This window comes from Palaemon carinicauda, chromosome 31, assembly GCF_036898095.1.
Source record: "Palaemon carinicauda isolate YSFRI2023 chromosome 31, ASM3689809v2, whole genome shotgun sequence".
Lineage (NCBI taxonomy): Eukaryota > Metazoa > Arthropoda > Malacostraca > Decapoda > Palaemonidae > Palaemon > Palaemon carinicauda.
Window position 1 is genome coordinate 79,833,850 of NC_090755.1, and position 16,923 is coordinate 79,850,772.

Here is a 16,923-nt window from a genome sequence, read left to right on the forward strand (position 1 = left end):
TATTTTCATTAGTAAAATAAATTTTTGAATATACTTACCCGATAATCATGATTTAATTGACCCACCCTTCCTCCCCATAGAGAACCAGTGGACCGAGGAAAAAATTGAGGTGGTGTTGACAAGAAGTACTGGAGTACCTGACCACAGATGGCGCTGTGGTGTTCACCCCCACCTGTATAGCGATCGCTGGCGTATCCCGACCGTAGATTTCTGTCGGCAACAGAGTTGACAGCTACATGATTATCGGGTAAGTATATTCAAAAATTTATTTTACTAATGAAAATAACATATTTCCTATATAAACTATAAAAACTTTAACAAAACAAGAGGAAGAGAAATTACCAGATAGAATAGTGTGCCTGAGTGTACCCTCAAGCAAGAGAATTCTAACCCAAGACAGTGGAAGACCATGGTACAGAGACAATGGCACTACACAAGAATAGAGAACAATGGTTTAATTTTGGAGTGTCCTCCTAGAAGAGCTGCTTACCATAGCTAGAGAGTCTCTTCTACCCTTATCCAGTAGCCACTGAACAATTACAGTGCAGTAGTTAACCCCTTGGGTAAAGAAGAGTTAATGAGACTTCAGCCTTTAACAAGCTAATGTGTTTTGATAGTGATGAGCTTCATAACCTCTTGACTTCTTTAGTTTCATTGGTCTACTGTAATATAGGAAGTCCAGTGAATATTTGAGAAAGAGCATAAATTCTAATGTAACCTGCTCAGTTTTGAGCCTCTGCCTAATTCCTCAAGTTTTGACCAGTGGTCAGTGGTGTTAGTACACCAGTCAGTAAGGGTTCTGAAATTGCACAGTGCATGACAAAGTCGAGATCCTTCTTATAGTCTCTGACTTTGAAATGAAATTAGAATCTTCTACTGTATAGCCCTTACACTTATGCAAAGGTAGAAAACAGAGCTGGTAGACTGGATCCTAATATCCCTCCACTTACTGAAGTAGGTGCTTCTTTTCACTTATATCTGAAAGATATTCAAATACAGTAAGTTACCTGATGTAAGTTCCTTCAAGATGACATATACCCTTCAATATATTCAGATTGCTGTAGATAAAATGGATAACATTGCTTTAGATAAAATGGATGAATTAATATCCTAAGTGAGTAGAAATGCTGCTAATTCAGGTTCTCATTTAGTTTTTCAATCTTCTATCACACTAAGACATTCTGAGACATAAAACAAATAAAAAAGCAAAGTCATACTGTCAAGTTTAAGGAGACGTGGGGGTGAGGGGATTCCCTGCTAGCTAATTTTTAATGGTTTTGAATGCTAGCTTGGAATAGCAGTGAGAAACCAGTAGATATATAATAGCTTTATAAAGGCCGAGGTATAATTAAAATAGTTATTACACCTAGAAGTGAGCAGTCCCCCCTTGCACTAGTCATCAGTGTGGTAGGCCAATTGAGGGTAGGGTATACACTGCCCTTGAGTCCACCCTCCTCTGAGAGGGAGTGATGGAGCTCACCTGGTGACCATTTCCTCAGGACTCAGTTGGACAGCAAGTCTGGTGTGGCAGATACTTCTGATGTACTGGTAGAAGGTAATGGTTTCTCCATGGATTGACCACCTGCACCGTCCAAGTAGTTTGGAACATGTATGTGTGCCTCCTTGGTCCCTGTTGAGTGACATTAGTGTGGCCTTAAGTTGAGTGATATCTCATCGCGATAGCTCCCTGGTAGGCCCAGAGAGATAGAGACACTACAATGGGGGTGTAGAGAAATTGTCTTTCCCAAAAGAGAAATTTTTCAGAAGATCGCAGACTTTTTCACCTGCCTGTGTTAAAGAAGCTTCTTGGTAGAATTTGGATCCCTTCTCTTCCGGGGACCAGACCATTCTCAAAGCGAGTGTCGAGCAAGTCACAGGATTGAGTTCTTATTCTGAGGGCACAGACGCATATGTCTCCTGCTAACCTGAGGAAGGTATCATAAGGTTTTCCATCAATACTGTCTCTCTTTTCTCTTTCTGCAAGAGAATTGGAAGAGTGGCTCCTTGGTATTGTGTTGATCCCTCTTCCTCTTGGCATCGGTTCATGCTAACATGAGTAGAGCATCATAAAGATTTTTCCCTTAAGACTGTTTTTCTTCTCTGCATTGGCAATAGATTAGGAGAGTATCAGGGTCTGCATCGGCAAGAGATAAGGATAGTATGAGGCTATTCCTCCCGTCAACCTTGAGAGGGGCGATTCTGTTGACTTCTTTGTCTTGTAGACTGCGTGACGAAGACCCAGTACCAGTTCATCTTGAAAACCAGTTTGAGACCTTTTTACGTGTAACCTGATACAAATGTGTGGTGTTGTGTCAAGATAACAGTACTGCAGTTGCAGTGCTACTTGAGGAGGACTAGAGGCCTCCCCTGAAAACATTGCAGCCTTTTCATTAGCCCCAGTAGAAACAAGAGGAAAGTGTTCAGACAATATTCCTTCTGGATTGGCGAGGCTACTCTCTAACAGTTGCAGGTTAAATCAGTGTACCTTTACCATATAAAAAAAACTTGCATGCCTCCTATTGTCTGTTTTCTTCTGGTTTACATGTCGGTTCACTTGGAGTTGAAGGTTGTCTAAAGGTGTCGGGCCACCTTTGCATCTCTTACCTTGCAGATTTTTCCCATTGAAAAGTCCTGAAGTGCCTGCTCAGTAATTCTGTAATACTCCCAGTTTCCTCACAGTGCTTAGTATGCATCCATTATAAGGTAACTCATTCAATATAAGTTTTGTGGAGAGGTAGAGTAGCTGGCTCTTCTACCACTTTCTTGTTCTCCTCTCAAAGGGATGCAGTAGCTTCAACTATTACATTATGGATCGACATCTGATACTAGTGAGTTACATGCAGAACATCTTTCTTGTAGACTACATTGGCCAAGAAGCAAATCATCCTCTTCCTGACCCGGACGGAGGATGGGCCAGTGTCTCTCCAAACATTTCTTCTGATGTGCGTGGTTTGACATTGCTGACACCATCTCCCTGTTAGGGAAATTGGATTTTTGTCTTTTTGCATTAGATTTCTTTTAAAGTCGGTATTGGCCAAGGTCCTAACAGTTTCTACATCCCTATGATTAGCTGTTAAGAGGCTCTTAAAGTCAATTTATTTTCTCCTATATAGGACCAGGAAGGATGGGAAGTCTTGGGAAGAAATGAACCTTCCAATTTGGTTTTAGGGGACTCCTCCCACGAGTGAGTCTACTTATTGTAAAGAACAAAAGGTTTGTTTACACATGGGATCAAATAGCAAATTTTGAAAGTAGTTGTATTTTTCCTAGCTATGCAAACCTGAGTCCTTAAAATTAGATTTCCTACTTCAACCACCACTGTCAGGCCTAGGCTTAAGGATAAACGTGTTCAGTCTGTGACAGGCGAGTGGACAGAGCTTCCCCCTAGCACTACCTGTCGTAAACCAACTACTTATTTAACATTTCATTGACTGTAACAGTGCTGCTGAAGATATATCCCTCTTTAAAAGGACTACTGTAGATATGTATAGCCAGGAGAAATAAAAATTACTTTTATAATTTGATAGTGTACTGTATATTGTTGCTAGAGCTTTTGCATTCTACTTTTATTAACTAAAGGGTTCTATTGCTAAGGTTTTCTCTTACAGCAAATATCTTAATATTTATTTTACTAATCATTGAATGGTTTATGAACAATTAATTTCTTATCATATGTTGCCACGGAAATTTCTTGCTCGGACTATTTATTTGTTCACCTAATGTAGCCTTACCCAGTCACAGTTTTGATGTGTATTTCATAACTACTGTTATCTGTGCTTAAAACTTCCCTTACCTCATAACCTTGAATTATTTACATCTCCTCTTTCCTTATAATCTGATTATTTTGTGATATGCTATTGCAGCTGCTGTTCATTTACATAGGCTGTGTGTTGCCGAAAATTGATTTTTCACTGTGCAATCTTTTTCTTACACAGGACTATATCCGACAGGTGAGGAGGAGGAGAGTGAGCCTTTGGAGGATGAGTTGCAGAAAAGTCATGTTGTTAATACCACTTTGCTCGTACATTTCTTTGGACGTAAAGGAAAGCAAGAACTGAAATTTGAAGAATTTAAAATGTAAGTTAATTAGTAGTGCCTCTATTGAATAGTTGTAAAGTTGTTTTATTATATTTTTTCTCTTAAAGTTACTTTCTGAATCCTAGAAATGACTCTCAAGAGATATTTTTATCCTTGTTTGCTTCATTAAACTTTGGCTTTTAAGGTTTTAAGGAGTCTGACACTTGGTAGAAAGTGTTATCATTTCTGGTAAATCAGATTTGCATCATCACAAACTCATCATTCATATGTAGCTTACATTCATTGTCTTTCAATATCCAAGACACTGCTGTCTTCTTTTTTAACTGACAGATGAAGAGTGGTATGTAAGATTTATATAAAATCTCAGACTGGAATGGCATTTAGAGTGATCTTTTGGTTGTGAATTTGGCACGATTATGTAAAAGTGTTGATCCTGTTGTTTTCTTGATTGTGGAGAAGCAGGAGGCTTAGCATCTTTGGAATGGTATGAGATCAGATTTGACTTGGAATAACTATACTCAATTAAGAGGTGTTGTTTCGAGAGAGTATCCTTCAACTGTAACCGAATACAACTTGGTACAACCCAGAACATGAGTGTTGGGCTACCTTTTAATCTACACTCTTTGGTGCAGACTAAATAGTTCCTCCACATTCATATACAAGGCCAAGTGGGCTGTCTTCTGTGGTTGGTGTTGTAAAAGGTTCCTCTTCTTTTGAAGACTCTCTTCTGCCCCTAGCTGAGTTTATTTCATCTTTGTAGGGAAAAACTCTGCTCTGTTTCAATGGTAAAAGGCTGTTTCTTAGCCTTAAACCAAATCTTTTGACTAAAAGGAGTAGACCTTTCTTCTCTGTTAGAAATTTTAAGGTTCATACAAAGTTTCGAATACACCTGTCCTCCAGTCGAAGTGAGACCTTACCCATGGAACGTAGTGAAGTTCTGCGCTCCTTATAGAGAGCACCTTATGAAGTGTTGGATCAAGCCTCAGATAGAGATCTTACTAAAAAAAATAGTTATCTTGCTCATTTTGGCTTAAGCAAAACGTGTTGGTGAGCTCGATGGTCTCTCGTTTGACCTCACCCATTCAAGGATTTGGAGGCAGGTTTCGTTCACCTCAAGTTTGTTGCAAAACAGTTCTTGATCTCAGGTTTCATCTTTTCAAGTTACTAGCCTTCGAGAGGTAACCGATGATCCTGATTTGTTGCTTTTGTGTCCTGCGAGAGCTCTAAAGCACTACTGTATTTCAAGCAAACTTCAGTGACTAGACCAAACCTGCAGCACCTATTAATTAGTACGGGTAGAGTCAAGAAGAAAGTTACAGAGAACACCATTTCTTCTTGGTTACGGGTGTTCATTGACCGTACCCTTTCACCTCCCTGTCCTTCCTCAATTGGAAAGCTTCCAGCCAGAGCTCATTAAATCCAAGGTGTTGTTGCTTCACGGGCATTTAAGAATAATCTCTTTGTAGCACAGGTTCTTCAGGCAGGGGTGTGGAAACTTCAAACTACGTTTAGTGCCCATTACCTCTGGAATATGACCCACAGGTACCTAGATACCTTCCCTCTAGGACCTATTGTAGCAGCTCAGCAGGTGGTATAGCTATCTTGGCTCCTCTCACTGGACCATTAGTTCCAGATCTAGGGCAAAGGTCCTAATTTAGTCTGTGATGAAAGTAAAAGTGTGTGTGGCGCCTCTTTTTACCTTTCAATCTTCCCCTCTCGAGGTAAAGCATAAACAGCCTAGCCAGCTGGAATTTGATCTCGGTGTAGGTAAGCCTCATTCAGTGTGTTGCTCCTCTATACTCGAGTATAGAAGAGTCTTTTCCCCATTCTTCATTACATGGGGGAAAATGGCGTAGACTAGCAAACCCATGTATCATGAGAATGCCTTTTCTGAGAACATGCACAAATCCATTACAAACTGAGCCATGTCTTACAACACAAAGAATTTCAGCTTGAGAACAACCCTTCTTGCCAGGGCCATATATGTAGCTTTGAGAGCTATCACAAAATTAGAGAATTTATTTTTTATACTAACTATACAACTTGAGCCCCTTATACTATACATACCTGCCAGCACCAACCCTAGAGTAAGTTTCTTTTATAATCAAAGTAAGTTTTCTATGAGCAAGTAAACAGGGAGGCAGGCACCTCCCAGCTACTGGGTTAGCAACTACCGGCTTGTTGTTTAAACCTCTGTAAATCTTTTAACTGCCTTTCCTCTCTGGGCTATTTTCCCTTTTGGAGCCCTTGGGATTATAACCTTTTACTTTTCCAACCAGGGTTGTAGCTTGGCTAGTAATAGTATAAATCTTTTTGTGTAAGATGATCTTGAAAACACTTAAATTCTTGAATTTAGATAATTGAATTTCCAATGATTTATAAAATAATAAGTTTCTAAACTTTCCTACAATAGCCACTCTACTGCAAATGAAGTATCTTGAAATCTGTCAGATTTTCCAGTGCCCTCACCAACAGTTTGAAACTTCTCAAACTAACTACTGAATTGCCAGGAACCAGCAAGATTCATACCAGTTTGGCAACACTGTTGCTTATATTAGTCCAAAAAGATCTATATACAGATTGTGCATATTTGATATTGACTTTTTGATAATTCATCAGCTTGAACTTCCTTCCCAAGTTGTCATTAAGGTTATACACATGTGTATTTTTATGGTGAAACACTGATATCACAACTTATTTCCCAGACTACAGGATAAGTTTGGATGTCAATTACTTTAGATCTAAGGATTCAGGTGACACATGATGTATTATTACCAATATTCTTTTATCTGTTAGACAAGGGACATCAGTGTGCAGGGTATTCAAAGACCACAAAAGTTAACTATATGAGTACTGTAATGGGTTTGTATAAAAAAAGATAGTTTGTATTTTTCAAAGGATTGTATTTTTCAAAGGAATTTTAGTATAAATGATAAAATAACTTGGGATGATTATCTGAAAGATATGTCAAATGTTACCTGATACTTATCTAAAAGATATATTTTTCAGTAATTTTAGATAGGTTTTAAGTACTTGAAATATGTAGATGTATTTTATTGGTGTGCCAAATTTATCATTGCTCGCAAGCAGACTTATCTTATTCAACTGGTTTGAAAGGTAATTCTACTTTGCTACGCTAGTAGTTTTTGATAAAGGTTTTTATTAAATAGTTTTTTATTTTACTTTGCAACAGGTTTATGGAGAATCTTCAAACTGAGGTACTTGAAATTGAATTCAACGAGTTTTCGAAAGGTTTGCCTGCCATCACAGAATTAGATTTCGCGCGAATCCTCTTACGGTACACTTATTTACAATCTGATCAGTAAGTAGAGTACATACCTTTGTATTCTCTTTAATCCTTTGTGGTATAGTCTCTTAAAATGTGGTTATTATTAAAGTATGTAGTCTTAAAAGTCTAAAAATATTAATGGCACCATAAGAATTACTGTTTATTTTTGTAACCCCCATTCCTTGGGTACTTTACAATAAACAATTTTATTTTTATCTTCTCCAAGGAAGTTTTGCCTTTGATATGGTTTGTATATCTTTTAGCAGTTATAGGGTTCAGGCCCAGCCCAAAATATAATGAATATTATTCTTTGTTGTAATGGGATACAGGAAATTAATAGACCTTTTTGTTTACTGTACATCTTGTAGGCCTAGGTACTTTTCTGCTGAGATTAGGTTTAATATACAGGGTAAATGATTTTTTTTTTATATAGTATTAAATCTCGACTTGAGTAGGTTAATTGAGATGGGTATTTGTGATAGCTTGAATAAAAAAAAATTGGTTTCACCTAAAATTTTTGGCATCTGAATAACAAAGGTTGTTATTTGGGGAATTTTGCTAATGAAATTAAAGCCTGTAATGAAGAAAGCTTTTTTTTTTAGAATAAGATAACATTAATAGTCTAGGTTCCTTTATTTTTGTTAGTACAATGAGCATCTTTAAATTAAAAGGATTTTAAATTGCTCTAGTATATGTAAATCTGTAATTAATGGTTTTAATCAGTGTTTATTATCTACCTAACATAACGAAATACATTGTACTATAAATACATAGAACTTCAGAATTAAATGATGATTTAAAAGAAATGGTTAGGAATTGTTTTTCATTTACTAACTACAAACGCTTTACCTTAAACTCTCATTCTGTGGTACTGCATGTCAGCAAATATTACATAGAATGTTTAGACTGGACTGTGAGTTAAAACGAGAGAAATTCTCTGTCTTTATTCACAAACGTAATCTCCTCAACCTATAGCAAATTATATTATGGTATTGTAAAACTTGATACCTTGATTTAAATAGTTTAATAGTTCATAGTTAACTAAACAAAAGTTGAAAGTCCCATATTAATGATTCTTTAGTTTATATTAGTTGTCAGTTTGTTTACCAAAAATATTTTTTATAAAAGTACTTTAGATTATGCATGGAAATGTTGGATTGCAGCACATTTCTGTATGGTATTTTTCTGAATGACAAGAAAGCTATCTTTTGTCTCCCTTCTTCCACTTATCCTGATGTAGATTTATATATCTAACCTCATTATGGTTATCTTTAGGATTAGTAAATGCTCACAATTAGGTTGTTTTCTTGCCTTGACAATAGTTCTTTATTACTACTGTTTACTGATAGAATATATCATATTTGTTCCTGTGTGAAATACAAACCATTTTCCTTTAAGTAGGGAATATGCTTTCACTACGACCTGGACAGCTGTTGAATTGTTTAAAGAGGTAGTTAAGCAATAGGTGAGAGGGAGATTGAGGACACACTCACACATTGTGAAATGATCTTCACATGTGATTTGAGTTGCAACAAGTACGTTCATACTGTTGTGCCCTTAATTAAACTTTTCATTTTCTCTTTCTTTCAGGAATTGAATGCTAGATGTTGATTGCCATAATTATGAAGGAAGAGATTCGTATGTGCGAGGTTGGACTTTACATCCGGTTTTTGTTAAATCGGCTGTAGGTCCACACTCTCTCTGTGCTTCTTGCTAGGGGCACGATTGTTCGTAGTTATCCCCGTGTGCCAAGTGTAGGTTGTGGCCTTCTATGCAGTGTCAGGTGTATACGTGCGGGAGGAGTAAGAGATCTTTGCTTTGTCCTTTACTCATTGAGTGAATCTGCTGCTTTCGCTCCTGTGCTTACGCCTCTGGCTTGATCTCCAGTTGTAAGTTGGCCAAAGTACCAGCCACCCGTGAAAATACTACCTCTAGAGAATTATTGGGTCATTTCACTTGCCAGATAGTACTTCATTGGATCCTTCTTTGGTTACGCCTCATTTTTCCCTTGCCTACACATACACCTAATAGTTTGGCATATTCTTTACAAGCTGTCTCATAGCTTTACTAGTGTTCAGGCCCCTTGATGTACTTAACAAGGACGACAGGATTATCAACTCCTGAGCCTTTTCAGAAGTGCGGGAGTCTTGTGCTGCCCGGTGGGGAGGCAGTGGGTTGATTGGGTTTTGAAGAAGAGGGATGCTTTGGGTTACTGATAAAAGAAGTTGATTCAAAGGTAGTTCTGACGCTCTGAAATACTTTGATGCTGGTGGCCACGTCTCTCCTTCTGAAGAATCATGTACATGTGTGCGGGGAACAGCTTTGCTGGACTCTATGATCTATTGTGCAGTCTCTTTCAAAGGCTTTAGCTCTTTGAGTGAGTCTCTGTCCCTGCTTGTGGGATTTGAGGTAAAGAAAGCTGCTGTGATGTTCTCTAAACCCTGGTCAGTACCACCTACAACTCTTCCACTCAAAGGGATTCTGCGTATGCACAGCCTTTCAAAGGACCAAATCTTGTTAGATCAAGATTTGAAGTGCTGTAGGAGATAGAAGGGGGGTAAAGGGAGATATGTAGGTTGTTCTCCCTCTCATGCTGCCACAAGTAACGGGATATCAGTCATGGCGTTGGGCAACTTCGCAAAGACATGGGGCCAAGTCATGGGTAGAGAATGCCCTTGGGGATGGGTACTTAATACTTTTTCTGGACTAATAGTGTGTATAAAGTACCGATTTTGCTGACAGAGATGAGAGGGATGTTTGGAGAAGAATATACTGTACTTGAAATCTCTCTAGACAGATCTCTCTAGGCTTCTACAGTCAATAAGCTGGAGACCAATCATCGACTTCTCTGAATCAGTTTGTTCAACAAATGAAGTTCATATTGAGAGTGGTACAGTCTGCATTGAGTTCCATCATAAGAAATTTCCTGCTTTTAGTAGATCTGAAGGATGTTTTCTAAGTACCCATTCATCAGTTTTTCAGAAATGTTTTCACTCCTTCCTCAATGGTACGGTGTACCAGTTCAAAACCCTGCATTTTGGACTGTGTACTGCTCCCTGTGTGTTCTCTCAGTTGTTTATTCTGATGGTAGCTTTGTCCCACTTGTACTGTATACGTATGCTGATGTATCTCGACGATTAGCTGATCTTAGCCTCCTCTGTGAGGCAAATACTTCAAGATTTAGATTAGCTTCTTGTCTTTTGTCACTATCTATGCTGATAGATGCAGAATAAGCGAGTTTCCATCAAATGATCACATCAGCTAGCTCAGAGAGGTAGCGAAGATTTTCTGTCTGTGGCAGTACTCTTAGCTCGGTGCTGGCAGCATCTTCTTGGTCACCTTTTCTTGTTAGGGAAGCTCGTTCCACATGGGTTCCCACACCATAGATCCTTTCAGTCGTGTTTGAAGGATCACTGGTTAACTTCCCAATATCCACTAAACTATTTTATTCTAATAGGACAGAAAGCACAGTCTGAGCTTGAGTGGTGGGTGGACAAGGAAAATCTCACCAGCGGAGCCTTGACTCCCCACCTTCGGACATACAATTTTTTTTCAGATGTGTTGAAGGAGGGGTGTAGCATACAGCTTGGCTACCTAGTTGTCTGGTGTGTGTGTGGTCAGTCGAAGAAAAGCATTTGCACATCAATACCCGGGAATGCAAGAACATTTAAGTTGGCACTGTGTTAGTGTTGATGAGCGACACACCACCATAGTACCTTAGCTTATATCAACAAGCAAGGGTGCACGGTTTTGTTCCCCTTTACAAGTTGACAAAGAAGATACATAACTGGGCGGTGTACCATACCAAAGAGCAGTCAGCCAGTACATTTCACGGAAGAGGAATGCATTAGCAGACAGACATTGTTCCCAGGGGCATATTATAAGATCAAAGTGGTCCCTACATTCTTACATAGCAGAGAAACTTTTTCCCTTGTTAATGTCTGGATGCCTGCATTGGTCCTCTGCAGCTACAACTATCTACCAGGCAAAGTGGGCCATCTTGTGCAATTAGTGTTGTAGAAATGGTACTTATGGTCGGAGCATCTCTAACACAGATCGCAAACTTTCACATCTTCGTCTGTTGAGAGAAGCACCTGTCTGTCTGTGCTGTATATGGCTACTGTTCAGTCTTGAGTACGGTCCTTTTACTGGAGGACATAGATATTTCCTCCTCATGGGAGTTGTCTATGCTTTTGTGGAGCTTTAAGTAGTCTTGGCCATTATTATTAATTTTATTTTTACTTGCTAAGGTACAACCCTAGATGGAAAAACAGGATGCTATAACCCCAAGGGCTCCAAGAGGGAAAATAGCTCAGTGAGGAAAGGAAATAGGGAAATGAACTACAAGAGAAGTTTAAGAATAATAACATTAAAATAAGGCTTTCATATATAAACTATAAAAACTTCAAAATAATAATAAGAGAAATAAGATAGAATAGTGTGCCCAAGTGTGCCCTCTAGCAAGAGAACTCTACCTCAAGACAGTGGAAGACCTTGGTATAGTGACTATGGCACTACCTTAGACTAGAGAATAATGGTTTGATTTTGAAGTGCCCTTCTCCTGTTCTCTTAGAAGAGTTGCCTCCCATAGCTAAAGTCTCTCTATTACCCTTAGCAAGAGGAAATAAGCCACTGAACAACTACAGTGCAGTAGTTAACCCGTTGTGCGAAGAATTGTTTGGTAATCTTGGTGGTGTTAAGTGTATGACAGAGGAGAATATAGAAAGAATATGCCAAACTATTTGGTGCATGTGTAGGGAAGGTAAAAATGAGCCATAAGCCTAGAGAGGAATCCAAGGTAGTACTGTCTGGCCAGTCAAAGTGTTTCAACAGGTGGCTGCTGCCCTCGCCAACCTACTACCTCAAGCCCCTGGAGTGTACCCTTGTTTTCAAAGCTCTTAATGCATACCCTTTGAGAAGGTAATTAAACAGAGATATGACTTTCAAGATTGTCTTTTTGCTAGCTTTAGCATCTGTGAAGGTCGTAGGCATGTTGCACAGGCTCTGTTATGTATTAGCTCATGTTGAGGTTGGGAAGGGGAATGTCTTTCAATTTTGTGCCTTGAGTTCATGGCAAAAACCCAAAACCAGTTAAGGCACGACCCAAAACCAGTTAAGGCATGACCTTAAGTTTGAGACCTCCATTTCCTCACTGTGCGACTTGTCGGATGGTAATCAAGAGGAGATACTTTTGTGTCCAGTAAGTTCTCTGGGGTTCTATTTGAAGAGAACTTGACATCTCAAGCCTGAATCTTGGTGTCTCGTCCTTAGAAAGAGGAGTCACAGAACGCACTCTCTTTCTGGCTTTGTGAGACAATCCATAGAGCTGAGAGGGTCAAAGTACCAGTTCAGATTACATCTTGCCAAGTTTGGTAAAAGTTCCAAATTAGCTTTTAAGAGGAATCTAGTAATCAGTTAGGTTTTAAAAATGGAAGCCTGGAAACACTAAACAACCTACACCTCCATTTACTAACAGGTGTATGTCCACAAGTCCCTCGACACTTTAGTTCTTGTTCCTTTGGTTGTGGCTTAATTAGTTGTGTAGCCAGCCCAGCTTCCACATGGGAAAGAAAGCATCTTGTTTTTTGTTAATATATAAGTGTGAGTCTGAAATGAAAGGTAGACTTATGGGTTGCTCTGCTGCTTCTTTGCTTCCCCTCTTTTGGGTAAGAAGAGGTTGTATTATTACTTGGTAAGCTACACTACTAAGCATACTTTCATCTCCCCTTCTGAGGAGAAGAATTCCTTATTTGACCACGTACTAGGTACATACCAAGTACAGGCTAGGCCCTATCTGCCTACTCATTTCTATGATGGTCAGGTATGGGGTTACTGTAGTTGTATCCCTTGCTCGCATACCGGACGAGGGAGAGACTTGTATCTTCCAGGGAAATAAAAAGAACCAACTAGTTATTTACCAAAAAGTGAATCTCTGTTTTAAAGGATGAAAGGTATGTATACTCTAAATTTTCAAAAATATAATTAGCATTTTTCTCAGTTATACAAACCTGAGTCCCACTTCAATCATTCCCCTCAGTCCCGAGCTGTAGGTCAAAAGTGAAGAGACTTTAGCAGGAGGGTGGGCAGGGCTACTTGTCCACACGCACCACCTGATATTAAGTACCTCCTTAACAAATTCTTAGGCTGTTCCAGCTTGCAGTGAAGACATTACCTATTTTAAAGGCCTCGTGTTTGAAAAGGTTAGGAAAATATGATTAGATGATAGACATATATTTGTTAAGGTGCAACAATTGTTTAAATTCAAAGCAGCTTTGGTCCCTTTTGCTTGATTTTCAAATTTCTGTATGTATGAAGCAGAAAAAATTGCAAGTACTTTTAATTTGTTGTAGATGCAAAACTCATTCAATAGTAGTTTTAAAACTGGTTTTCATACATCATTTACCCGTAGACATTATTGTCAAGGCTGGAGAACTTTCAGTTGTGAAGATAAGTACTTTCCCCAGTGGGGAAGCACTATTTTCATCCATGATTTGTTGCTAGTTTTACACCCTTTTTAAGTACACTACTGTATTTATGTAGTCATGTAGCAAGAATGACATAAATATTGTGAGGGATTTTCTTGTTATCATTATTAAAGAAATTTTATTGGACATCCTTATCTCTACACTCAAATTATTGTATGGAATATATTCTGGTGTTGTGTAATTCATGTGATATGAATTGTTTAATGTTAACCTGAGCATGTCTAATGTTTTGCGTTAATTTCATGGTGTTGGTTTTGAATAGTTCACTCTTTTCTAATATCAAATAGAAATTTTATCCCTTTTACCCCCAAAGGACGTACTGGTACGTTTCACAAAAGCCATCCCTTTATCCCCATGGACGTACTGGTACGTCCTTGCAAAAAAAATGCTATAAAAATTATTTTTTTCATATCTTTGATATTTTTTGAGAAAATTCAGGCATTTTCCAAGAGAATGAGACCAACCTGGCCTCTTTATGACAAAAATTAAGGCTGTTAGAGCAATTTAAAAAAAAATATACTGCAAAATGTGCTGGGAAGAAAAATAACCCACTGGGGGTTAAGGGTTGGAAATTTCCAAATAACCTGGGGGTAAAAGGGTTAACATGTATTTGTTAACATTTTCGTCACTGTTGATATTGCTCAAGTTATCATCTGTCACACATATACAATACTGTATATGATAGGTTAAGCTATTAATGTATGACTTTTATTGCTTTTGATGTTGTTACTCTGTGCTGTCAAATTGACGTTTTATTACCATTATTGAACATTACTTTTGTTATGATTCAGGCCTACAAAGCGGACTGCCAGGTGATTGTAAACCATGCAGAGTATCTTCCTTTTAGCATTGTCTGTTTACTCTGTAACTTTATAACTAGTTTTGTATTTTGTGAATATTGTATACTGTATGTCATTTGATTATCAAAATGCAGCTTTAGAAATTTAATTTAGGGATAATTCCCAATCATCAGTACCTAATTAAACTATACCCTTTCTACGCTAAGTACTTTTAACCGACTTTATTCTCTACTTTTTATAATCTTTTAGATTTGATGCTGCATAGCTGTAATTTCATGTGTAGATTTCTTTAGTGCAGGTTAGTTTAATCTGTGATTTTGTTAGCTGACTGTAATTATGTTGCTGAGTAAGGTTGTTTTCTAGTATTGCAGATGTATTTCTTGTCCCCTTGTTTGGTTGTATTAGATTTGACTCGGACTTTCAATATAATTAAATACAAATGCAGAGGAGTGAGTGTGAACGTTATGAGCCACATATGTTCTTGAAAATTGATTATATTGTTTTGTATTTTGGTCAAAATATTTCTGGTTTATCATCATGAACCCATTCCTTTATAATAACTAACTCTGTTTTTCATGAGAAATCTCGGCCTCATTGGTCAACTTGTGCTGAGGATTTATCAGGCTTCTGGTGGTTAATTGAATTTATTTTGTGTGTCTGCCAATGGGCTAAAGACTTTTGGAACTGCTCAGGATTACTGTGTCAATTATTTTCAATTTTATTTGAATATTATTTTAGTGTTTTCTATGCCACTTTATTTTGTCCTTTTGAAGGTGCTGTGTCAATTTCAAATTTATCAGAGAACCAAAAAGGCAAAGAAACCATGGCACACCCATGCTTATGTAGTTTCCATCAACCTCCAGATTAACTCGATACGTAACTAGGGGTGGGTAAGCATTTTGCAAGGAAAGAAAACTAAGTGATATGATCTACCCCACACGATCCCAGTACTACACTAGAGGGGTAAGCAATTGCAAGGAAAGAAAATGGAAAAATTTTATTTTAAGGAAAGATATTCCAATTTAACTGGCTTCGAGAGAGAAGCAGTATGAATCCTAGTGAGTATAGAAATAAGTAATCTTATTATCAAAATTCTGTCGTCTTTTACTAATTTCCTCTATTAGCTCCAGGTTCTTCATTTAATAAATCTACTAGTTTTCCCTCCATTTTTACAACCATCTGTTTTCCTTTCATGCTTAACAATGTCATAATGACAACTCCAATATTGAATGGATTTTTATCAAACCTGGCGCATATGAAGACCATTAATTATAGAAGTACATGTAGGGAAATTGTCCATTTGCGTGCTTTTTTTCCTTTATTGTACATCTCAATACGTCTTACATGGTTGAAATGTTATTTACTAATGACAAAGGTATGCCATTATGTATAGATGTACAGAAAAAGGAAATTATTAACTTAGCTGTCCATTTTCCTATCTATATGTCAGATGGTTCTCATGATCAATTTGTCTTTACAGCTTGTCCTACATACAGTACATACATAAAAGGAAACCATACATCTTTTCTGTTCATCATTGTGCCAGTCTTTCTAATTTGCCATCACAACATTACAAAGAGGGCAGAAAATTCTAGGCCATGCACTCCTGGCCATGGCTACTTATAATCTAATGAAAAACAAAAATACTAAGAAATTTTTCCAGTGCTCCATCAAGTTTTTTAGCCAAAAGGTCATCAGGATCAAAGCTCTTTCTCCCATAATACAGTATATGCAAATTCTATAAGGGACAGGTGTCATGTCACCCAGGTAGTTGAAAACTTTTTTTTCATTTTTTGGGATCCATGTGGAAAGTAGAAATACTTTGCTCACTCTCCTCTTATCCTCCTGTGACCATTGGTCTTCAGGTCTTTTACCAGATTGTTGGTTACAAGCAATCTCCCAGCCAGGAAGCTTTATTGTTGACACAAGAGTTTTGGTTTCAGTCCTCCTCTTCAGTTCATTCACTGCTCCACTGTTTTTTTTTTCCTTGGGGATGAACACCAATACCTGGAGAAGTGGTGCAGGTTCTGGGAGACTGATTGATCACACCATTGCAATTTCAAGCTATCGGCTGTTCTCATTGAAGCTCACACACGCACATGAATATCTATACCTAATAGGTAACCTAAAGAAGTTTGGTTTCCTTCCATCTTTACGGTATATTCCATCTGAACCCTGTTTTGACCAGCAAAGAGAAGACTTCTGTAGGATGCCTATTGAGTTTCAATGTCTAAAGGGGACAATATCCCTTCCGCCTTCCCCTTTTTATTAAATTACCTCTCTCATCCATTTTTGAAATGTCTTCATTTCC

General features: G+C 38.0%; 1 protein-coding gene across 7 annotated transcripts in view; it reads left to right on the forward strand.

The window, feature by feature from the left end:
* Nucleotides 1-16,923, forward strand: part of MICU3 (Mitochondrial calcium uptake 3) — a 138,662-nt gene that overhangs the window by 94,477 nt on the left and 27,262 nt on the right. For 4 of the 7 annotated variants that reach the window (XM_068355465.1, XM_068355463.1, XM_068355466.1 and 1 more), the window contains 2 exons: nt 3,936-4,077; nt 7,232-7,360. In XM_068355465.1, the coding sequence (XP_068211566.1) occupies nt 3,936-4,077; nt 7,232-7,360 (271 nt within the window). The remainder of the gene's footprint in view (nt 1-3,935; nt 4,078-7,231; nt 7,361-16,923) is intronic. The other 3 variants (XM_068355464.1, XM_068355467.1, XM_068355469.1) reach the window with 1 other exon arrangement.